This window comes from Xylaria bambusicola (assembly GCF_022495145.1).
Source record: "Xylaria bambusicola strain CBS 139988 unplaced genomic scaffold F5B22scaffold_6, whole genome shotgun sequence".
NCBI classification, from domain to species: domain Eukaryota; kingdom Fungi; phylum Ascomycota; class Sordariomycetes; order Xylariales; family Xylariaceae; genus Xylaria; species Xylaria bambusicola.
In genome coordinates, this window is record NW_025953559.1 from 361562 (window position 1) to 385109 (window position 23548).

At 48.8% G+C, this 23548-nt stretch overlaps 7 protein-coding genes across 7 annotated transcripts; 4 read left to right on the forward strand and 3 right to left on the reverse strand.

The window, feature by feature from the left end:
• Positions 1-890: 890 nt before the first annotated feature.
• F5B22DRAFT_643151 (uncharacterized protein) lies at positions 891-1696 on the forward strand (the record flags this gene model as incomplete). The annotated part of the gene is made up of 3 exons (XM_047978221.1): positions 891-1083; positions 1144-1475; positions 1574-1696. The coding sequence occupies 3 exons, from the start codon at positions 891-893 to the stop codon at positions 1694-1696; spliced, it is 648 nt and encodes a 215-aa protein (XP_047834145.1).
• Positions 1697-1924: 228 nt separating this feature from the next.
• On the forward strand, positions 1925-3453 carry F5B22DRAFT_460521 (Alpha/Beta hydrolase protein). Its single transcript, XM_047972054.1, has one exon. It carries the CDS (start codon positions 2194-2196, stop codon positions 3244-3246), a length of 1053 nt encoding a protein of 350 aa, XP_047834146.1. The 5' UTR covers positions 1925-2193; the 3' UTR covers positions 3247-3453.
• A 34-nt stretch (positions 3454-3487) lies between these two features.
• F5B22DRAFT_460525 (cenp-O kinetochore centromere component) lies at positions 3488-4784 on the reverse strand. The gene is made up of 2 exons (XM_047972055.1): positions 4561-4784; positions 3488-4459 (listed from the first exon to the last, which is right to left on the reverse strand). The coding sequence occupies exons 1-2, from the start codon at positions 4643-4645 to the stop codon at positions 3660-3662; spliced, it is 885 nt and encodes a 294-aa protein (XP_047834147.1). The 5' UTR covers positions 4646-4784; the 3' UTR covers positions 3488-3659.
• Positions 4785-5736: 952 nt separating this feature from the next.
• Positions 5737-7417, forward strand: F5B22DRAFT_634063 (acetyl-coenzyme A transporter 1-domain-containing protein; the record flags this gene model as incomplete). Its single annotated transcript, XM_047976929.1, has 2 exons — positions 5737-7022; positions 7078-7417. The coding sequence occupies 2 exons, from the start codon at positions 5737-5739 to the stop codon at positions 7415-7417; spliced, it is 1626 nt and encodes a 541-aa protein (XP_047834148.1).
• Positions 7418-8011: 594 nt separating this feature from the next.
• On the reverse strand, positions 8012-9026 carry F5B22DRAFT_643155 (pyridoxamine 5'-phosphate oxidase-domain-containing protein; the record flags this gene model as incomplete). Its single annotated transcript, XM_047978222.1, has 2 exons — positions 8012-8748; positions 8900-9026. The coding sequence occupies 2 exons, from the start codon at positions 9024-9026 to the stop codon at positions 8012-8014; spliced, it is 864 nt and encodes a 287-aa protein (XP_047834149.1).
• A 680-nt stretch (positions 9027-9706) lies between these two features.
• On the forward strand, positions 9707-11222 carry F5B22DRAFT_592919 (ribosomal protein S30). The gene is made up of 5 exons (XM_047973967.1): positions 9707-9857; positions 9929-9962; positions 10032-10103; positions 10365-10413; positions 10465-11222. The coding sequence occupies exons 1-5, from the start codon at positions 9848-9850 to the stop codon at positions 10486-10488; spliced, it is 189 nt and encodes a 62-aa protein (XP_047834150.1). The 5' UTR covers positions 9707-9847; the 3' UTR covers positions 10489-11222.
• Positions 11223-16872: 5650 nt separating this feature from the next.
• On the reverse strand, positions 16873-20918 carry F5B22DRAFT_460694 (uncharacterized protein). The gene is made up of 2 exons (XM_047972057.1): positions 19462-20918; positions 16873-19322 (listed from the first exon to the last, which is right to left on the reverse strand). Exons 1-2 carry the CDS (start codon positions 20299-20301, stop codon positions 17286-17288), a joined length of 2877 nt encoding a protein of 958 aa, XP_047834151.1. The 5' UTR covers positions 20302-20918; the 3' UTR covers positions 16873-17285.
• Positions 20919-23548: the final 2630 nt, after the last annotated feature.

The window sequence follows — 23548 nt, forward strand, 5'->3', positions numbered from 1 at the left end:
CTCGCATAGCCATGTAAAGACATTGCCACGAGTCATAAATATGAATGCGTATGAATGTGATGCATGTCCATGTCGCATAATATGTCATAGAGTCTCATATCGGGACCTATCATCCGAGTCACGTCTTAAACCCGCAGCCGATGTGCCTCGGTGTCAGGCAAGAGAGCAGGTATTCGTCTTCGCGAAATGGATCAGTTAATCAGGCTTCGTCCGTCCGGTTATTAGATTTCTGGCTCTGTTATATAAACTCTAAGCATTGTTCAATGTATTTGTCAGGCAGCTTCTACAAATTTTCTTGTCACTGCTCAAGAACCCCAACTTCGCGTGTGTCCATACTTTTCATATCACTAGACAACTAGACCTCACGGGTGTCATATATAATGATTAATCATACTAAATTGGGTCGCATTCAACAATTTTGAATCAGTCTACTCTGTAAGGAGTTTCGATGATCTCGGGATATGCTCAGTCGGGTTTCACGCGGTGATAATTCGATTTCCTTGGAAATTATAAATTCAGTATTCTACAAGTGACTCATTTTATATAAGACGCCATTAGAACAGACCCACGCGGATCATATTTTCCACGAGAAAGGATTCTCGCGCGGTTTTAGGAACTAGCCCGTTGGGAGTGGTCAATAGCTATATGTTCTGAAGTGTGAGGTGATTCAGCTCGTACTAGCTGCCGAGCTCGGAGCTTATAACAACCAGTATGAAGATGAAGGTTTCCGAAGAGACCTAGAAGGTGTATATAAGAAAAGACAGTATCCCCAGGCAGGCCGACAATACATATTCCATGCCAGAGTATAAAGTATACTCAAGAATATATCCAGTGACTTATACATAAAACCCACCCAAGACATTTCACAGGACTCCGATCTCATCCCCAAGATGCCATTCCTCGAAATCGCTCAGCCAAAACTTAAGAAAGACTCAACGCTCGTGAAACACGTCGAAGAACATCTCGCGCCACAACTCTCCGCAAAGCTGCAACACAGCGGCGTCCTAAACGGAACGCGCGGGTTCCTCGTGACTGAAAACGGTCGAGATGTAAGAGATGAGTACAGAGATATTGTCTTCTTAGGTCCGTAGCTCCATCGATTCTTCTAGGATATGATAAAGTATCTCATCACTCAGAATACAGAATGGCCAAGCCGTCAGCATCTCCGCGACTTCGCCGCGTCCCCCGAGCTCGCGGAGCACAAAGAAAAGATGAAACCATACATCGACGGACCGACTAACGTGAAGCTCTTCGAGATCGACAACGACGATATATCATCGTTTTTCGGCGCGGACGCAGTCGTCGAGTACCTCGCTATCAAGCCCAACGATACTTCAGAGGCAGGAGTGCAGAGTGTATTGCAGTACCTACAGTCCGGACTCTCACAACTCGGCTCAGCTAAGGCGTTGGTCGGAGGTAGTTGCAACCTCGAGACTCGTGAGATCGCCGTCGTAAGCATATACGCGAGTGATGCTGTAAGTTTTCACTTTTATGCATACATCATTTCGACCAAGAAGAGGACGAAGGGGAATACTGTGACACGGCGCTCCTTCGCTAACGGAGTATATCCCAGGATCTCAACGCTGCCAAAGCAGCAGCAGCTCGACAGCAACTCCTCGCCGAGCTCGCGAAGACAGTTAGTACGACGAGCCTAGTTGCTCATGTCAAGAAGGTAATCCCTCTAGGAGAGAAGTAATCGGTATCACGATGCGCCGAAGATATCGAAGGGGATGCATCTATCTGGATTGTTCGCGTCTATATCCTTGATTTATCAGACTACATACTTGCGATGTGATACCACTTAATGTCTCTGAACAAGAGACGCGCGAAATATAAATAGAATTATCGATGTAGAGTCCAACAGTCCCTAGTACTGAAGAATGCGCATCCCCAACCACGTGACGCTATAGTCTCCGCACGGCACGCCCTTCGATGTGCATACCTACATCTATGCACGGGGAGTCATTAGCACTCCAATATTCTGAATAACTAATCAGCACCTGGGTATCCGAGTAAATAGAGAATTCGTAACTCGATCGAATTGGGGGGCAAGACTTCAGTCATCGTGTTCTTCAACCTTTGCACTAACATCTAGATTTTCGAGCTTTTCATCTAGGTCAATATTCTCATATTCCCGATCGTCAGCGTCTTAATCCCTTGTGCGAAGATCAGCCCACAGTCTTGATCTGCAATATGGCACGACAATTCCAGCCGCAAGAGCTCAAAGGCTTCGAGAGCCTAAGTCCGGGTACATATTCTACACCAGGTGGGAGTACCCTCTCCTACTCGCATACACCAGCATCACAACACAAGCCTGGCACCCCTATCCTAGTCTTACTCCATGGATGGCCGCAGACAAGATACATTTGGCGGTATGCCGTACCAGTGCTTTCGGAGAGGGGCTACACACTATTCGCACCTGACTTGCCCGGGTACGGATATAGCACCATGTCCACGGTCTCTGCATCGGAATTAGGCTCGAAATCGGAGCATGACCGGGTAAGCGTCGGATTTGGGATACTATCAGCTGTGCGCGCCGTGTACGGCGATGACAACTCCTCTCCTGCCAACAATGAAGATGAGCTTCAAGTCGTGCTGATAGGACATGATCGTGGAGGTCGTGTGGCGCAACGTTTAGTCACAGCCCCTTTTGGGTCCTCTCCCCCAGTTCCAAAATCTCTTAATATTCGTATCCTCGGCGCGATGCTCTTGGATATAGTTCCCTATAGTGCGCAGTGGAGTGCACATGCAAACCCACGAGCATCCACAAAATATTGGCACTGGACGTTTCTACCTTCGGCATTTAGCGTACCAATGGTTCAAGCATACGGTGGAGGTCGCTTCTGCCGGGAAATAATAGCCGCAGTTGCGGGGAACAATGAAGCTGGCCGCAAAAGTTTGTATGCAGATGGTGCCGTTGAGCACTATGTGAAGTGCTACGAGCAAGACGAGGTGATCCGTGGCGCCGTAGCGGACTATAGTGCCGGCGCTGCTGAAGATTGGGACGCGCAACAAGATGACATTAGAAATGAGCAGAAAATCCAAACCCCTACCGTTGTGCTTTATTGCGAAGGCCTGGGCACAATGCATAGGGACGTCGAGGCGGTCTGGAAACAGTGGGTAGATCCTAGTGCTAAGCTTGCTGTCCATGCTTTGCAAGGTGGTGTTGGCCATTATCTGCCGGAGGAAGCGCCAGAGGAGACTAATAAGCACATCATGGAATTCCTTGAGGCGCTTGGGCTATAGATCCTCTCGGCTGGTAATGGAGGGTTGGGACGGGATAGTAGAGACACGTTTCGGGAGCTCAACTTGTTGGAAACACCTGGCAATGAGTGCCTCACAAACATTTTCTTCCTTGGAAAGATCAGCTAAAGTAGATTCATCTTAGCTTCATTTGACATTTCAGAACACGAAAATGACGGGCATTCATAAGATACCTGCTTAATACTGGTATAATACAGCAAACTGTGACTTCGACCGACTCTTGTCAGATCTGTCTCGTCTTTATGGAGTAATTATCCGACGCCTACACCGGCTTCGACGTTACTGGAAGAGACGGCAACGAGTGACTACTTTAGCTTCAGCGCTGTGCTCAGCTTGTCTTGCAAAATCGCTCGGTGGTTGTAGCTAGTCCGTGGTTGGGATGTAATAGGGAAATCTCAACGGCTCTCGAGTTGCTTGTTGACCTCCTCGACACGAACAGCCCCGCCAAGAAATTGCCGTACAGTGCCGCGGTCTTGCCCGTTATTCCCTTGTACAATCATTTTCACTACCTCTCCATCGTCATTCATAACCAAACGACCGGAACGTCCGTCGCGCCACTGCAAGCTGATTTGTTTGGCTTCAGCGTCAGCCGCACTAATGTCGACAAGTTCTGTGTTGGGCTCTTGGTCCAAAGCTTTCTTAGAGCTTAGACCTGCTGCCTTCTTCATGTCTCCAATCAGCGCGGCGCGATTATGGTAGCGAACTAGTTCCCTTCGCAGAGCGCGAGCAAAGCGCGATAGGTCCTGTTCTTTAGGAATGTCGTCGTCCTTGGTGGCAGGTAGGGGTAAATATCGAGCAGTCAGGCCGGAAAGCGGTATGCATTGAGGTACAGTATGGCGATGGACACGAAGATGACGACGATTCGCGTATGGCCGGTTCAGCATGACATAGTAGGGCCGAATAAACTTTCCCTTAACCATGACCTCGAAACGAAGGCCGAGGACGTTCCCACCATCGACAGCGTTGGGATCGGGATCTTTGACCTTGAACGTCGTGATAGTTGCGCAGGCGCGATATAGGCATTGCTGCTTGTGGGCAGTTTGCTCTTGGAAACGCGCAAGGAGCTTCTGCTTCGCGGCGGCACTGGTTGTTGATGGTGGGTTGGTCGATACTTGAGATTGGAGAAGCTCACGCGTCGAATTTGCTGTCATCAGCGTTGCTGTTTGCAGCTTGACGTCGTTCTTTAGGGATTCGACTGCACATTGTCAGTACACGATGGCGAAACGCAAACGTAAACAAGCCCGCATCCTCTAACCAAATCAACAAATAAACTGAGCACAGCGACGGATGCCATACCTTGTGCCCTTAACTTCGCAATTTCATCGTGCAATCTATCCGCCACGGAAAGCTCTGGCGACGTGGATATACGAGAAGAGTCCATGGTGATAAAATAGTATGCTCGGAGGGTTTAATATGTCTTTGAAAGTTGGTTGATGTTTATATACAATGCGGTGACGCTAACGGCGTGCCATGTGAACTTGAATTCTTAGCATGCAGATCTGGGGTACCTAGCTTCTCGGAACCGCCCAGTGTCAGGCCCCTGTAGCTCTGCCTATCAAGATTGTGTGGGGGCTCTGTATCTCTCGCATGGTAGTGGCTCGCAGCATCCTCCCAGGCGCCAACTGTACCATGGCTACAGGGGGCGACAGTGGGGTCTTAGCACCAAGGGAGATAAGGTACCTAGGTACCTAAGGTAAGCTTCAAAACCTAACGGGCACACTAGGTCGCGAGAGAACACTTTTCGGTCTCTCGTTGGTTTGGGGGAGAAAGAGTTCACGCCGGGCAAACATTTTTTGTCTGATATCATGGCCTGAAAGGCTTCTCCCTCACCTACACGGACACGTGTATTCATCTTCATCGGATACTTTCCCTACCTAGCCACCTTGTCCTACCTCCCAATCAAAAGACCAGGACCCCTCTCTGTCTACTGAGGTTGTTTCATACTTACTATCGTCAACTTGATCCTGCACCCAACATTCCCATACAAATCACCATCCACGCCTACGCCACCATTGCCTACAGTCCTTTACTTACCTACTCCCAAATGATATGCGAACTGCAATCTAGTCATCAATCTACTAAAATATAGCTTCCTATCACTCGAGTTCTAGTGTCTTTTCTACCCGTGCGAGATCGCATCAGTTGCGCAGGGACATACTTTACCATTCCTGACATCTACTTAGACAATAATCCCTACAAGCTTTGACGGTTCCTACCTAACCTGCCTACTTAGTAGATTATAATCTATTTCAGGTACTGTAGTAAGACCCATTTGAAAACTCTTGGCGATCCAGACGCTTCTGCTCTGCGAAGTTCTTTCTGTCTGCTCGGCCCCAACCTCACCATCGACTTTTCTCTCTTCGCCCACTACTACAAGTACGAATGGCCCAAACGCGGCGGTCAAAGTCATCCCAAAGAGACAAGCTCTCCGTCTCGACTAGCGGCTCTTCGGCCAGCCTCTCCAACGGCAGCATGGCTAATGTCGAGCTCCGGCGCAAGAACGCCGCGCCCCAAGACTCTAGCCAAGTCACCGCGAATCTCATCGCCCGCGAGTCCTTCTCTTTAGACGACAAGATTCCGAAGACACCCATTGCGAACAATCATGGATTTTGGGAATTACCTGTAGTAGACCAGCGGAATTTCCTGCTGTTAGTTCTATTATACTTCCTTCAAGGCGTTCCCATGGGTCTGGCGAGTGGCTCTGTGCCCTTCCTATTGAAAGAACACCTATCATTCGGCGAAATCGGCGTGTTCAGTTTGGCCGCTTACCCATACTCGCTGAAGTTGTTTTGGAGTCCCATTGTCGACGCCGTGTGGAGCCCTAGATTTGGCAGGAGAAAGAGCTGGATTCTTCCCATTCAGTTGATTTCGGGCTTGAGTATGTTGTGGCTGGGTTCCAAGATTGATGTTCTCATGGCGACCACCGGAAAACCAGGCGGACCAAGCGTTTGGAACTTCACGGGTTGGTGGTTCTTTCTCGTCTTCATGTGCGCCACTCAGGATATTGCTGTGGATGGTTGGGCTTTGACCCTGTTGACACCCGGCAACGTGTCTTACGCTTCGACGGCGCAGACCGTTGGTCTTACGGCTGGTCACTTCTTGTCATACACTGTATTCCTGGCGTTCAACTCGGAGGATTTTGCCAACAAGTATTTCCGCTCGGTACCTGCGGAAGGGGGTCTCATGGATCTAGGCGGTTATCTGACCTTCTGGGGCTGGGCGTACATCGCCATCACTGCCGGTCTTGCGCTGCTCAAAAAAGAGGAGAAGACACAGAATGAGGATGGCATCTGGGATGTCTATAAGATCATGTGGGATGTTCTTAAGCTTAAAAACATTCAAACAATCATTATTGTTCATCTGATCTCCAAAATTGGATTCCAGGCCAATGATGGCGTAACAAATCTCAAACTTCTAGAGAAGGGATTCGGTAAGGAAAACATGGCTTTGACGGTTCTAATCGACTTCCCATTTGAGATTGGTCTGGGATACTACGCGGGCAAATGGTCCCAGGAGTACACCCCGATGCGCCTGTGGTGCTGGGGCTTCATTGGCCGGCTTGTAGCGGCAGTCATTGGGCAGATTACGGTCAGCATCTTTCCAGCAAATGGCGTAAATGCCTGGTACCTCCTCCTCGTCATTGGCGAACATGTCTTCTCGACCTTCACGCAGACTGTAATGTTCGTGGCTGTGTCGGCCTTCCATGCCAAGGTTGCGGATCCCGTCATCGGCGGCACTTACATGACCTTGCTCGCGACGTAAGTTTTCACTCATTGAATTTTTGCCTAGTCATTCATACTAACTTAGCTTCAGGGTATCCAATCTTGGTGGCACCTTCCCCAGATACTTCGTCCTCGGATTAGTAGACTCGTTCACACAAGCAACATGCCAGCCTCCCTCGGAGAAGCTGGACACCTCATTGTTGAAGGGACCCTTAGTGACTGAAGCATTCTCCTGCGCTGTCCAGGCTGAAAAAGAGCGATGTACACATGGGGGTGGCTCGTGTGAGATTATCCATGACGGCTACTACATCGTCAACATACTGTGCGTCATTGTCGGCGTTCTCACATTTACAATGTATATCCAGAAAAAGGTTATGGCCCTCCAGAGCCTCCCGTTGCGAGCTTGGAGGCTAAATTCGCAGAAGGCATGATCAAATGGGATTGCATGTTGTAGATTACTACATGTACACTATATAGACGAAAAAAATGATTTCAGTCATGAACATCGTGTCTCTGCTCTGAGCAACTACTATTCAAGGAGCCCCTATGGATTACAAGTCACTCATTTCGTCTAATAATATTGGCTGGCGGTGAAGCCCAAGTCACAGACTTTACAATGCCGCTGCTTTCTCGGGGCAGAGAACCGGGAAATCAATGCAACTTCTTCCGTCGAGGTCAAGTCAGCCCCATCAATAATACCCAACATCGTCAGTCTGGAGTCTAGAATCGCTAAGTGATTATTAATATGCTGTGAATGCTATCTGTGTATTCCCTTCGATATCCGGTTGCGTTGCTCTGTGTGAATAAAAGATCAACCGTGTAATGTCAAAGCAAAAGCTGCCATTTCTGTGTCAAGTTCCTCATGTAATAATGCCCCCGTCTTACCAGTGTACGTACTTGCGTGTGCTGGTAGGTATGCAAATCAACCGAACCAGGCATAGAAAACCAAATTCCAACATGCAGAATGATTTACTCAAGAACAAAATCGCCACAGTCACGAAAGGAGGATAGGGAAAGAGAATGTTTTACAAATCAGCCGTCTCGACACTCCATTCTTTCCAGCCCTTCTTCTCGCCAGGCAGCGAGACCTTCTCCCACTCCTCGCGCGTGACACTCTTCCACTCCTCAGGCGAGATCCAGCCGATGAAGGCCCTGTCGCCAAATCCCCCCACCCAGTAGATTTGCGTGACGACGAGCCGGACGAACTCCGACTCGTGGATCCGGTTCCCGGGAAGCCAGTACTTGGCGTCGGGATGCTTCTTCACGAAACACTCGGCGAGCGTCGCGGCGGACATGTCGTTGATCTTCTCGATGTAGCCGAGCAGGCTGAAGCGCGGGAGATTGGCCGCGCTGTACGGGACCATGTCTTTGGGTGGCGAATTCTCATCTTCGTTGCCGTCAGAACCGAGCCCGAGCCAGTTAAGAAGCTGGGACAATAAGCCCGAGGGAGAAGCAGTGGAAGCGGACTTGATCCGCTTATCAGGCGGATAAGGCGGCGTCCATTGCTGCGCTAGACTGACGTTGGATCCATCGCGCACATTCTTGAAGGTGGTCTCGATGTTGATGGCTAAGAAGGTCGGGTTTCCGTCGTCCTCACAGTCCGCGACGTAGTCCATCAGCGAGTGAGGCATGCCGCCGAGTCCTGCAGGGCGGTTTTCCTCTACACCGTACTGGTCACCTGCATTGTCCGCTGGGAAGGTGGTTGCGAGGTTCCCCAGAGGTGTCAATGCTAAGATCCGTCGACCCAGCACCGCTGACTCGTCTACAAGCCTTCATGTCAGTAAATGCGAGCTTAAGCACGATCTCGGGGGTTTCAAACGGCGGGAAGCTACACAATGTTTGATTTCACGAGCAGATATCCCTTCTATTTCGGACTGGGCAAGATACGAAGTGTAACCTTGAAAAAGACTCACACGAAGTTGGAATCCGGTGTCCAGACGATGATGGCGGGTTGCTGAAGATGTGTTGTGGTGGCGAGAGCGTGCCGGCCTCGGCAACGGCGGCCAGCGAGATGAGCGGGATGCTTCTAGATAGCTTCATGGTGACGAGTAAGGATGAAATGCTAGAGAAAGCAAAACATGAAATAGTTCAATAGCTTGAGCCGTGCGTCGAAATAATGTTCGAGTCAACAATAATCACGACCAACATGAGCGTCCGTCATTTCACCCTCAGCAGGATCGTATCTGAACAGGCTCCAGGTCGTGTAAGTAAGTATCAGATGATCCCGATAGCTCCCTTGTCAAACGCCGGGGGAGCTCGGCACGATTCCTTATCAGGAAAGGACGTTGAAACGGCGGTCCGGTGCCACCAACTGTGAACTGACTCTCTTACAGTGCCAATAGTATTCTGACACGGTGAATGTTTACACTGTATTACTTACGAGAACATTGGCTTTCTCAGATACCTACACCTCCAATACTGTGACCTGAGCATCAGGAGCGATCGTGAGCAACTTCTAGATAATTATATATAGCCATATAATTAATTATGCGTATTCGCTGAGCTACCTAGATACCACGTGGGATGTGCTGTTGACGTTGGAATTTGGCAGATTTTAGGCCGAAAAGCTAAACCCCCCTAAGCAACCAACTATGGCTAAGTGCAAGTGGTGAATAAATTGTGGCTATTCCAATATATGTGTTATTAAGTATTTTATCAACTACCGGGACTCTCGGTGTGATTCATCTACGTTTGCCACCAAATATAACCAAGCCGAAGTCACATGACCTAGCCGGGGCTTTCAACCCACCAAATCAGTCTGACCCAAGCCTGTCCAAACTTCCTCCCGCAAAACCTCGTCCGCGAAACAAAGCCCTACGACAACACATACCAACAAATCCCGACCTCTCAAATCCGCCATCATGGGTAAAGGTACTCATAACCTCAACCACGTCCTATCAGGCTCCCTTGCCGAAATTACCACATACTAACATGGAGTGCAGTTCACGGTTCTTTGGCGCGTGCCGGAAAGGTCCGGTAAGTTGATTCGTCCCTGATGCCGCGAAAATCAAGAAATGCTCCGAGACTGACCTTCACATTCATTAGATCTCAGACTCCTAAGGTCGAGCCTCAAGAGAAGCCCAAGGTCCCCAAGGGCCGCGCTAAGAAGAGACTCCAGTAAGCGATCCAGTCCTATATGTTCTCTCAACAAATTCAGCCGTCGCCGGTACACCCCCAAACCTGAGGACAATCATGTTCAATTCGATGCAAAACGGGGATGAGTTCCACGCGCACATCAGAGAGGCAACGATGGGTTTCCGAACCAAGTCCACACAGCTATATCGCGCCTTAGCCATATCGCCCTTCAATCACTCCCTCTTCAGCCGCGATGAATCATCGTCTATTACCATCCTTCTGTTTCTAACCTAGCCTGAATAGATACACCCGACGATTCGTAAACGTTACCTTGACTGGTGGAAAGCGCAAGGTAAGAAGAGGAGAATCTGAACAGCTAAAATCATAGCTAATCATCTGACAGATGAACCCCAACCCTGGCTCATAAACGCCCTGCTTCCTTCAACGATACGTGGGAACAGTCGAAACGATGCTCTAAAGTGAGAAGATGAAGGACGAACGGTTTCCGAGGTGAATCTCGGAGCGCCGAGATTTCTGCTACAAAGAAATGTCTACCCGCTCGGTTCCGTGCTGGGCAAAGATTCGATAATGAGATCATGGTGGTGGACACGTTCGCAACTTTCTTTAGGAGTCAAACGGTTGCATTACTCAGCTTGGTATTTACCAAGCATACCTGGTCTGTACCTTCGCGCATTGTGCCTGACAGGGCAATCATAGCAAACAAGCATCATATTGTCTGGCACTTGATATCGCGATCTTTATTGTGATATGAATAATTTGGTTCTGTCTGTAAACCAAGCACCATGGCCAGGCTGCCGTGTCATCTTGCCTCTAGGTTCTCTAAGTCCCTCGTTTCTGCTTCTTGTTCGAGTTACAAAACCGAACCAGGTGGTTACGTTTCATCAGTCACTTCCGAAGGTACAGGTAGCGATATAATCGTAGTTCTTAGTATAACCAACAGGTAGTAGTGCCCTATATATGCATCGAGACAGCTTTCGGGATTGGATCAACCGCAATTATTCGATGTGCTCTTTTCTTCTTCGACACTCATATACGTCTCGTTCTCCCAAGCGGTGAATAACTTTATCAATAACTAATCGTTTTACTCGCAGCGGAACATATCGACAGTCAGTCATAACCACTTCCCAATACAGTGTGCCTTGATATACCAATCGCGACAGATTTCATAGTCATCTCTCAGACCGTCTTCGCATAGTTGGGGGAACACACCTTGTAAAAAAGGCTGCGGTCTACGCAGGTGTCGAACGGAATCGTCTAAAGTCTCACGGTCAGTATAACGTTCGTTCCACGGATGTGTCACTGTTTCCTTATGTATACGCTTTGTACTCCGTAAGGCTACCTCGACATGCCACTCACTCAACGACGGCCAGCAATTCGCATACTGATGAGGAGGCCTATCCAACAAGTCAACCGACTATGCTGATTCAACGTGAACTAGCAAGCTATTGTACGATAGCTAGATGAGCGTAATAAAGGTTTGATTTACTAAATGGTCTGCTTCTTACGGTGGTATTGACTAAGACATAAGAACTGCGCGGGGAAGGCTCAGGGTTGAACAACGACACGGGCACCTCAGTTGTCAAGACCTATCCTTGGCCTATGGCCCTCCGACCTTATTTCCTAGAAACTCGCTCTGTGTGATTCCTGACTATACCGGCACACTGATTAGTGTAAGCTATATAGACTTAGAGGCTGAGTAATGGCGCACGAGGTGAACAGCAGAGACACTTGGGAACCATTGCTAGATACGTAGCTACAGTGGAGCAAGCTGCCTCTATACCATTTCGAAGCAAGAGATTTTATTGAGAGACTGTATATATGACTGACAAGCTCCTTGAGCAAACCCAATATCTCAAGCCCCTAACTGCCAGGGCAGTCTGAGCAAGAAATTGTGTTCACACCGCCTAAGCTGGCGCCGTTAGGGCGTAGACTGAGCAGCCAGATAAGGCCAAGCTAAACACACAAAGCCATAATCATGTTTCCTCGTCATTTTCCCTTGTTATCCCTTGGCCCTCCCCCAGTCAGCAGAACACTTCCTGTGTTCTTATAGTTACACAACAATACTATGCTTGAGCCCTCTCCAAACAATGCCGATGTAAACTTTAAGTCATATCGATACTAACACAATGTTATTGTATTCGAGCGTACTGCATCTTTCATAATAGAATGTCTTGGTTAGCTGAAAACCTCAGAAAGGGGGGGTGAATGCGGCTGTTTCGAACATCAAGGTCAAGCGTTCCTGGACAACATTTGTTGTACTGTTATTTTCATAGCTCCTCACGAAGTATAAATTTGCAGAAAATTTCCCGACAATCGCTTCTTCTTCTCTCTCAGAATCATCAACACAATCGTGCAAATAACACACAGACAGACAAGCAATTCCTTCCAGCAACTCCAAACGCTATCACAACCTCAATCAACAAACCAACTTGCCAACCAAACCAACTAACCAACGCTAAGATGTCTATTCTAAGCTGGGCCATGTCCATTTTTACTGGCAACCAAACCCGTGGAAGTTATGACACAACAGGAATACAGCCAAAGCCTAACCCACCCAAGCCCAAGCAGAACGAGTAAGCTCAGGCTTGTCATAACTACTCGCAGCCTCAATCTCTAGGTCTCTCTGCTAGTCAAGCAAAGACCTAACCTCCTTTCCTTTTAGCACAAACCCCCTTAACAGATAGAACTTTTTTTTTATCACAAGATGTACCAATAATAGACTATTACCCAAATACACGAGCAGTCCCTATCTATTCTTAAGCATAATCCCCTGTGAACCGAAATCATAAAAAAGTTAATTGACAGTGAATTAAAAATACTACATGAAAGAAATCTCTCATTGTATATGAAGACGTAAGGCGAAAAGTTATAGCTCGGGGTATCAAAATAACCACGCTATATCGTAGACTTTAATCGGGAGGTATAACTGTGCTAATGTTTTAACAAAGAAAGGCGCCAACAGCAAAAGTGTTGAGTAACAATAGGAAAACTGTTAATAATGTAATTGACTGGTCTCTAGATTAGTTGTCCAGAGCGTCGTGAAGTATATATGACACAGACAGAGAAACCTAGGTTCAGCTCCCTAGCCTTGTTGTTTAATGATGTTAGGCGCATGCGTCTCCGGAGAGAAGCTGGGACATAGGTAGGCAGCACCTGGGATAGGAGAGACCGAATACCGAAGCAAGATATTCCTAGCTATCTTAAACACTTTCGAGAGACCTCTGCCCATTGTATACCTAACTTCTAAGCTGACTCTCCTCAATCGGGTTAACCTCTACTTCAGTGCTACTTTATCCCCTGACAACTAAGTTACCAGTCCAATGTCTTCGCCGTCTTCCAGTGGCCTATTTCAGCACGCATTGATGCTGTTATAAGCTCCAGATTAGAGCTGTTATACGCGTATAAGCTGTACCAGCTGAATATGTAGAGTCGAGTCAAGCCACCAACAGCCGAGAAGGAGTTAGTTGGTCAGGTACTCGTGCAACCCTAGTCGGTCATTATATTGTGAATAGCATCAAGCTCCAAGCCCAGATCTCAGCCTTGTTATAAGAGCCGATAAATAGCGCGTCTACGATTTCCATCTTCTCCATCTGACCAATCCCATATCAAGCAGAGCCTGGACTCCAATGTCAAGCCTAAGGCGCGCTACTTATCTACATGAGCTCAGCAAATGAAGGCGAATAGCGCGCTGTATGAGCCGCTGGTGAAATTGAAACTATCTGCAAGGCCATACGCGGAGCTTGCATATTGCTTCAGGGGTTGCTATACACCCCAAGGTACCAGACAACGCAGAGGGTTATGTGAATAGCCACAAGTCAGTCGCAAAGGGCATTGACCCAGATTAAAGCAGCACATTCCCAGTGAAGATTATTATAGGAAGAATATCCCATATATAGTAAGATTGACTTGATCGCAGTAGTCTCCTCGAGGCCTAGATAAATGAAGGGAAATCGACTTGGCTTCACGAACCATCGTAGTCACATCATTCTATTCTACGTGTTGCCCAGAGTACCTTCAAAGGTTCAATATATCTAGTTAAGATGGCTGGAAAGTAGAGGATAGGCCTTATAAGTCAAACAGCTATTCTATTTCCGGGGTTGGTAATTGGGGCCCGGTATCTCTGTGTTCTGTACGAGTCTCTTACAAGTAGTGACGGATACGGTGTGGACCTCTAAACCTTCTTACAGTCAATTAATGTAGTGATACTAATGTATCGTAGCTATAGATACAGATCGCATAGCGCACGTTTCTTTTGCTTCTGTGCAATCTCCGCATGCTTCCGAAGTGCTTCAATAACATCGACATACGCTCTGGGTTTCGTATGTCCTCTATCCTTTGTGCTATTCTAGTCAGCAGCGAGTAAAGTCTATATAGATGAGCGGCGATGGCTTTAAAGCAGTCAAGAAGCCCTCACAGCTTGCTCGTGCTACATACATCTCGCATTATGTCGTGAAGAAGGATGTTGCCTCGCTTCTCTGAAACTCGTCATCGCGGCATCTAAATAATAGCTATATGAACGGTATCAAGCTCGTAGTCTTAATGTTTCTATCAATAGCATAAGATACAGAAGAGATTCCGTGTGCTTTGGTCATATCAAAGCTATTGTTGGGGTACGGGGCTATATGTGTCGTCGGTCTCAGAATCATCGGTAGCGTGAGTACGAACTTTGACATTCATATCTTAATTTCCAGAGATAATCACATCTTTTGCTTTCTTTTTAGTAGCAACTAAGGCCTATCATCCAAGATTCAATCTCGGTGCTGCGACCATTCTGTCCCTAACCTGGCTTCCGCAAAATCATGATACTGCCATATACCTACTCAATTATAGATCTATATAGATAGGCAGAAGTAGATGGACTTATCTCAGCTCTTCATATCGGCGGAAGACGCCCGCATTACCTTCACAATATATAGCCTTTCAGTTGTCCCAGTCTCCCTGAGACCATATTTACCCCCTAACGAGAAACAAGATACCTAGTCTCACCACCTACTTCCGAAATGCTTCCAAAAGCGATTATATAAGAGCCGAAAGAAATTGATCAGAGCCTAGCTCTCTAGTCCTAGACAATTCCGTACCTCTGCACCGACCTCATGCTAATATCTAAAGCCCGAGTCTTCGTACGGCAGTGAAAGCTTACTCTGACAGGAACATCAGGAGACATACCGAAGTTTCTCGGTTACTCGATGATCAGGAGGCGGGGGAAGAGAATGAATACTCGGTGTTCCAATGAGAGTAGGAGTTTCCATAACGACCTTAATGCTTAATATACCCTTCTATACCTCAGCGTGCGTCTGACTTTTATCAAATCAATAAATGCAGAACTCTGCAATATACCATGTGGCCATTACGTTTTTCACTCTTTGTGTGAACACGTAAGTTAGTAAGTTACCACGCACCTTTCCGCGATACCGTTGCTATCAACGAACTTACTCATCCACCCTACCTCTATGGACTTGTGCGCGACGCGAATATCGATCCCAGCATCATATCACATCATATCAAATCAGGTACACCTAAAAGTCTTCAATATCTGCGCAAACCATTGCCGATCCGCTTGTGGATCAGTTATTAGCTATTCATATCCCATGTCTCAAGTCGACCGTGAATGTCTTGGATCTCGTCTCAGAGGGGTTTTTTCTTCTTCATCGTAGTTCCTATTAAAATAGGTGAGTGACACCTTGTCGAAGGCAGCTCCATATCTATCCGGGTTTATACTTAAAACAGACAAGTAAATATGTAGTTCCACCGACATTCAAGTCCTGTCTCACTGGCATAAGACATGTGGCTGCATAGAGAGAGATCGGTAATCGATCATCTATGATTTTCATGTAGTTTACGTCCGATTCAGAACTTAACTACTGGATCTACAGATCTACCATGGTTATCTACGAAACGCGCACTTACGTTCAAGTCCAATGCTTTTCCTAGACAGCTTTATTGATACCATCCATCTATTCATGTCACCTTGTGTGTGCGCACCGAGGAAGCAATATTGCAAGTGAACTCACTGCTATTACAATTATCGTCGTCGTACAGAGTATACTACGCTAATCCCTACTACTCGTCCCACGAGACATCTGCTCATGCTATTGCGGTAGTGATTGCACAAGCAACCGTCTTCTGACCCTGAGGACTGTGGGGTAAAATGCAAGACACATAGACCAAGTTGTACGAGAAAATTGCTCATCGCTCCGATGCTGTAGCCCGTTTCACAAATGCTATATCAAAGGGCTGCCACCCAAGATAACCCCAATATTCCAACCTGCCCCTATAAGTGCCCATGAAGTGCGTTATCCAGAAGTGATCGTATAACGCTCGTTGGGGCTCATGTTTCTTGATGCTTAATGTGGACACCACAAATCGTATAATGCGCATTTTAAAAGTTTACGACAGACTGCGTAGACCTGAATGCGCCGCGCGTTGTGACAACGATTTCACCAACACATGCAGCGGCTAGGGGTAAATAATGATGTCCCCATGATGAAAAAGGCGTTCAACGTGTCTAAAAACTGTTATATTTCAACTGCATCATCCCATGCAGATCTTCTGCTTCAAGAAGAGGGGGGCGACACCTGGTGGAGAACGACAAGGTAGAAATTTACCGGGGAATAGCGTAGGCGTCGAAGTGCGGTTATGAATTTAGGTAGCTGAAGGAGATGATGACCAGAAAAAGCATGCGTAAATGTTCCGTTCCCGAGGTGGGATTGGTCCAAGAATTCAATCCAGTGAACTTCGCGAAAACAGCTGCCCCATCTATTGGTTTAAATAGGAAAAGATAAACTCGGGTATTGATTTCCCTCTGCATAAATCTGGTGCACCAAGTTGACCTGGAGAGGCGGGGCGTTGCGTTTATCGTAGGCCAAACCGAAGGACGTATATAAAAGACGAAAACCTGCAATGCGCGGCAAGATATGGTATCAAAAGAATAAGAAAAATCGTCATCCAAGGGTAAGTTAATATGCCAACACCGTAACGCCGAGTCGTGTGCGATGCCGTCGTGAATCATCCGTCCATCCCATTGCCTAGTGAAACGTGTATGTATCGTACTGAGTCGCCGACCGGGTAGAATAGAAATCGGGCGTCTGCTCTGATAGGCAGGGTACGGAACATCGCCAAGAGACACCATTGCAGATTTAGTGACTTCTCCTGCACTGCGCCCAAGACCACAATGCGTATTTCCTTCTTCTATTCTATCCAAACCTAAAGGCTCATTGTGAGCCACTCCCATTCCTGAGGTCCAGTTCCGGCGCCCGAGGTCATCATCCCATTGGGATGGTTACTGGGCATTCCCACCATGCCGGAGCTCATCATAGGCCGTTGCGTTATACCAAAGCTGCTGCCGATACCACCAACATTTCCGCCAGAGGTCTGCATGGGCACAAACCCACTCGACGAGCCTACAGATCGGGCGGTCTCATTCGAACCAGTAGAATTTTCGGGGCTGTCGATATCCATACCGCCAGCTGATTCGTTCGTGCCAGCGCTCTTACTACTCCGGCGCTGCCGCTTTGAAGAGCCTGCGGCAGCAATGTTACGGGGTAAGGATGCGGCACCAGGCCCTGGCGTGTTCTTAGGAGGGGCCGCCGCGATCGGAACGACACCCTTGCCTCCGACAGCGCCAGTTGTTGAGCCTGCATAACTGGCCGGCGTGCTTCCTGCAGTGTTACCACCAGAGCCGCCACCACTGGCTGGACTCTCGCCCTCGTTCACGCTACCGGCCCTGGTTATGGAGGGAGGCGTTGTTGCTTGTGCTGTAGTGGTTGACGTGGATATAGCAAGCGTGGAGTTTTTGCGCGATGCGGGTCCTGATGTCGTACCGGATGCACCACTGGCAGTCTTCTTGGACCGAGTGCTGGTGCCGCCTACAGGTAGGCTTGCTCCTGATCCGCGGTTGCGCTTCTTAATGACATCAGTCTTCAAGCTGAGCGGCCTCACGACGCCGTGCAGTTTCAGGAACAAACCACACGCATTGCACAAGGGTTGCCCTTCGGGATTGCGTCGCCAAAGAGGCGTAGTCTGCGTAAAGCAGTTTGTACAGGTCGTTGGTGTATTCCCATCGCCTTGATTACCGTTAGATGATTGTAGGTTAGTAGTGGATCCATGCTTAGAACCAAGTGGTGAGGCGGGCCGGCTTGGTGCGACGGATGAGTAACCTGAGACAGTACCTGCTCCGTCTGGAGGCGGCGAGTTCGGGTTCGACTGTGCTAGGCGGTCGAAAGGATTGCCATGATTGCCCATTGGAGTTGAAACGTTACGGGGAATCTTTTGGCGCTTGTCACCCATGTTGCGGAATGATTGCGTGCGTGGTAGACTATGGCTAGCCCACTCGCTAGGATCAACGAACTCCGTTGTCGTGCCGCCAATCGTCACCTGCTTCCGGGGTGGACCACCGGGATAGCGAGCAGCGTGCGTACTGAATTGGCCAGGCAATGAGGCATCCCATCCGAGAGGGTTTGGGCCACCCATGTCCATCCCAGAGTCTTCGCTAGGTGAAATGTCTTGATGCATGCTCATATTACGGTCAGCAAATGCACCGCCATCGTCATCTTCGTTATCAGAGTCACCCCCAAACGAGAACATATTCTCATGCATCATGCCCATGCCGGGTGAACGAGCGGTTTGATCATGCTGAAACACTTGGCTGGGGTTAACATGACCGAAGCTAGGCCCAGCTGTGAAGGCTGAAGATACGTCGGGACCAGTAGACGTAGGAAATACCGAGTTGTTGTTTGAAGGGTACATGAACTGTTGATTCATTTGAGTACCAATAGAGCCGGGAATCTGGCGGAAACTCTGATTTCGTTGGTGGCGCATATCCATAGAGCTGAAGTACATGTTCTCGTTTTCAGCTAGGGGATGTGGAGTTGATACTGCCGAGGGATAGGCAGAGCCTGGAGGAGAATAATAGTCGGTGCCATTGATAGACGCGGGATGTTGCCCATAGACATTGGAAAAGGGGCCATGAGTAACCATAGGCGATGTTGATGGTGAAAACATGAAGCTTTGCTGAAATGGCCCTGCGGATGTAAGGATGGGGTCGCTCTCCATTTGAAAGGTATCAATAGAAAAGGGAGTGGCATTTTGATGAGTTAAATGCGAAGAGCTTGCTTGATTCGGTATATCTAGACTGTAGTCCTGGAGATCGGAGTCGGCGTCCATTTCGCTGCCGTTGATGGCATTGTTGCTGAGGGCAGACACATGTGGGGAGAAATTGGCAGGACGCTTTAAATTCCGGGCCTAGACAATGGTTAGTTAGCTCTAGAAGAGGACATGTCGGTTAAGTATGGTGAGAGGGAATGAAAGTCTAGGCTAAGCCAAACTTCTAATCACTACAGATATTATCAACAAGATGTGCAGGGAATACGTCAGTACTTACACGTCGCTCATCGATACTAGTTTTCCGGTGATGTCGGGTTACATAGCCGAACTCATCCTGCGTCCTCTGGTGAGGAGGCGCCGGCACCGACTGAGGCACAAAATGCTGTCCCGACGCTTTACGAGACTTGATAGGAATCGCGGCAGCGGCGGCGCGAGTTGCCGACTTTTCTTTCTCCTGTTTCCCGCTGTCAAGTGGCGATGTGAAACCGGCTGACGGAGCCACATTGTCGGGAAAGATGAAGTCGTCCAGATTCATGGGCTCTGGCTGCGACGCATTTTGGTCCGTCGCCTTCCTCAGTTGTGCGATGCCGCTGGGTGCGTTGCTAGTGCCCGCAATGCTATTAAGACGAGCAGAAGTTGAGGAGTCGGCAATGACTGTCGTAGCGGTCGAACTAGTAGAAATGGGGGGCCGGCAAGATTCGCCATGCACAGGGATGCGCTCGTCATGCTTAGCTTGCTGTTCCCGCCCTTTTTGAAGAACCGCGTGCATCATCCGCCATGTTAAATTCTCCAGGCGCTCCTGTTTCGGTAGGCTCTGCTTCGTCTTGCTAAAGAACTTCCACACTTGCATGGCCAACGGATCATGTTCTTGCATCTCAGCCACCGTCTGCTCCGAACCAGACATGTCGTTCTCGAGGTGAGAGAATAGAGATGTCTGGAGAAAATCGTGTCGCGCGACACTGGAAGTATCCATCGCCGCCATGTTCAGATTCAGCTCCCGGATGCGCAGGTCACCAGGACTCCCCTCATCTTTGATCTCTTCCCCGGCGGCTGTAGAATCGAAGGGCCGCCTGGGAAAGCGGAAGTCGTGCTCTGTTATTGTGGGATTTTTCGCCATTGCACAGTCCGCGGTCGTGGTCAATGATGTCGCGGCCGTGGCTGTGTTCTATACTGGAGGAAAACAAAAGGGAAAAGGAAACCCCCCTCCTGTTCCTCTAACGCCTGTGCACGGGTGGACGGGGAGCTTTTCTCTTGCGTCTTGCGTATGACAGGTCAACTTGGTTTCCCCACGTCCTAGGGGGGGTATTAAGTTCGGCTGACGCCGTTTCTCGGCCGGTGAATGAATCAGATTGGTTGTCTAGAGTTTACAGTACCACTCGAGCTTCTAATGATGCCGCTAACCTATCCAGAAGGAAAAAAAGAAAAAGACAATGGTGCGCATTGAGGTGAGTATAGAAAGTATAGAGGAGAGCTAGAGCCGTCGAGGTCTCGCTGAACCAGCTTCGCTAGCAGAGTCGGGATCGGAAGTGGGCGAGATGTATCTAGTAGGTAGGTAGTTTGCTATGTCGTATTCTTCTCCGTCTACCCTCGGTCGAGCCTGAGGTGTGGTAGGTGGAGGTGGAGGAGGAGCGGCAAGCAAGCAGCAAGCAGTGAGCAGCCAGCAGTGGGCGGAAGCAACAGTATGTAGTAGAAGCAGAACCAGCAGATGGCTACCTTGTCGCAGAAACAGTGCTGGCCCTGGCTGGCTCTGGCTGGCTCTGATGTACCTAGCAGCAGCAACAGCAGTACTGGCGCGGCGGGTGCTGCTAGCCTGCACTAACTAGCCCTAGCGACGTACATAGTATGTGCGAGCGCGAGGGCTTGGAGTGGTGTGAGTGGGCGGGAGTGACGAGATGCTGGTGGATGACATGGGGGTGTTTGTCGAAGTGGTGGGTGTGCCGCTGAGCAGGGAACATGGGATGAGAGGAGTAGGTACCTGTACACCACACAATTTTTACATACTTACATCCTAACTCAAGCTCCATGTACATCCACACTACACTCTGCACTCTCTGGTGATCCTGTCCCATAACATAACCGAACCGAGTTGACTGTGCTGTAAGTGAAAGTCGATACGCAGTGGTTGGTAGGAAGATAGGATAGGATAGGATAGGAAAGGGCCTCACCTAGACTACTTACATAGGTAGGTAGGTAGGTAGGCAGGTTGTATGTAAGTATTTTGCGCGAAGGGGGATGTCGGGGCGGGTAGCGAAGCAACTGAGGCAACGTTGGCCAGCGTCGTGTTGGTATATACAGGTGTGATGCCGTCTGTTGGTCAACACCACTTTCTGCGCTGGAGTGTCCGGTAGGTATTGTGAATACGTGTAGATTTACCTGGACAAGAGAGAAACAGGTGTTACCCTTCCCCCGCCCTCAGATCATCGCTTTCTTCCTCTGTCCCCATCACCACCATCATCCTCGTCATCTGTTCTTTTCCCCTTCCTCCTTGATGGTTTGCTCCCCCCGCCGCAGATTTCTGCCATCATCACTTTTCAATGGGGACTGATTGACGTCTGTTCTGCTCTGTTCTGGGTCCTGGGCGGCGGCCGGTGTGGTGGATTTGCATTTTCCTAGCTCGGCCCAGACAGGCAATCCGCCAATCCGGTTGCGACATCGATGTCTACCTCGAGACAGCGCTCGAAAAAGTAGTTCGAGCGTCGAGCGTCACTGGGTCTGCTTGGGGGGCACCGTTCTCCTCCCAGATCCTCTCCAGTCTCTCTGTCCAGCGTTCGGCTCAGCATGGGTCCTCCAAACGCACATCCCAGCACTCCACAGAGACATGGAAGCGCCTCCGCCCCTCCCCCTGCTGCTGCGTTCGAAGCGAGAAGGACTTGCGCCTGCCCTGCCTGCCTGCCAGTGTAGTGCACTAGGGTATGCGTATACCTACCTGAGCACGTCTATGTTGGTTTCCATCGATCCGGTTATACTTAAGACTTACCTACCGTATTTACCTCCACGTACTACGTAGTACATTATACAGACATTTATTTATTTGTATACTCATATGAGAGTAATGCGTCGGTGTACTAGGTATGTATTATAGCAGCACACCGGGTAGGTAGTATTGGATGTGTACACATAGGGTCGTCCTCCTCAGTGGATACACTTCTATACTAGGTATGTACCTACTACCTAGGTACTGTATGTATAGTACAGAAGGTACAGTGGCTACTTGGGACAAGTAAAGCTTGTATCATCGCGGGATTCAAAAAGTGGACCGGCAGCAAATTATTTCGGCCGTGATGCTGAATATACATGGCGCTACACCAGTTCTATGTACTCGTTCACTAGAGCTCAGACCAGACTCAGACCTAGGTAGGAGCCTGGAGGTTTTTACTACGGTATGTGTAGCACAGCACCGCGCGCCTGGTGCTGTTACAGGGGAGGGGCATGGGCAACGGCGTGAGTTCGGCGGCACCGCTTCAGCCCAACTGCTAGAATCATGGATGCAATGCCCTTCATTATGCTGCTCTGTGTTCGTACGGCTTTGGCCAGTGGTGCGAAACCGGGTTCTTGGCTTCATATTTCCAGATATATGCCTCAGACGCCGCCCTCGGCTGCTTTCCGTCACCACTGCTATGTGTCTCTACAGCGGGGATGTCGTCCGGTTACGGGACGATGATCGGAAAGGGTCGGAGGAGAGCCTCTGAAGTTCACTGACGGGGCTCTTCAGACCAAAAAAACACCGGTATGGCGAGCCATCTAGTGTAGAGCTACCGACAGCTATACTTACCTACTTCGTACATGTGTAGGTACTTAACTAGGTATGTACTTCGGTAGTGCTGCGAATAAGAAGTACCTGTACTTACAAAGTTAGGTAGGCACCTCGTGAGAGTCACCCGTGGGCCTTTTTCATGCGTTCTCCATGTACGATAGCCTCAATGAATACCTACCGGGTCGTACTATACTATACATAGTAGTACAATAGGTGCTAAACGACTACCTACTACATGTAAGTACATGAAAATGCACCTTTCACGCCCACTTAGGACCTCGATAAATTCGAAGCCTTCAAGTTAACATGCATACTAATTATGCGAAGGGCAAGGGCCTCCATTAAGACACGGCTTGAATGGTTCTTCCATAGTATTATCACTTCCAATATTCATCAATGATGGTAATGAAGCTTAGCTCTACCAGGATTCAGACGTTTTACTTGCGAAATCACTCCATGTTCAATGAATTCGGTCCGTGCGCTAAAGAAATACATACTTAGTACTATACGTCTCTATAAATACTTTTGAAAATCGAGCCGTTTCTTTACATACCTAGGTAGCGTGCCACATATTTCTTAGACCTGGAACTCCTCTTCAGCCATAGCGCGT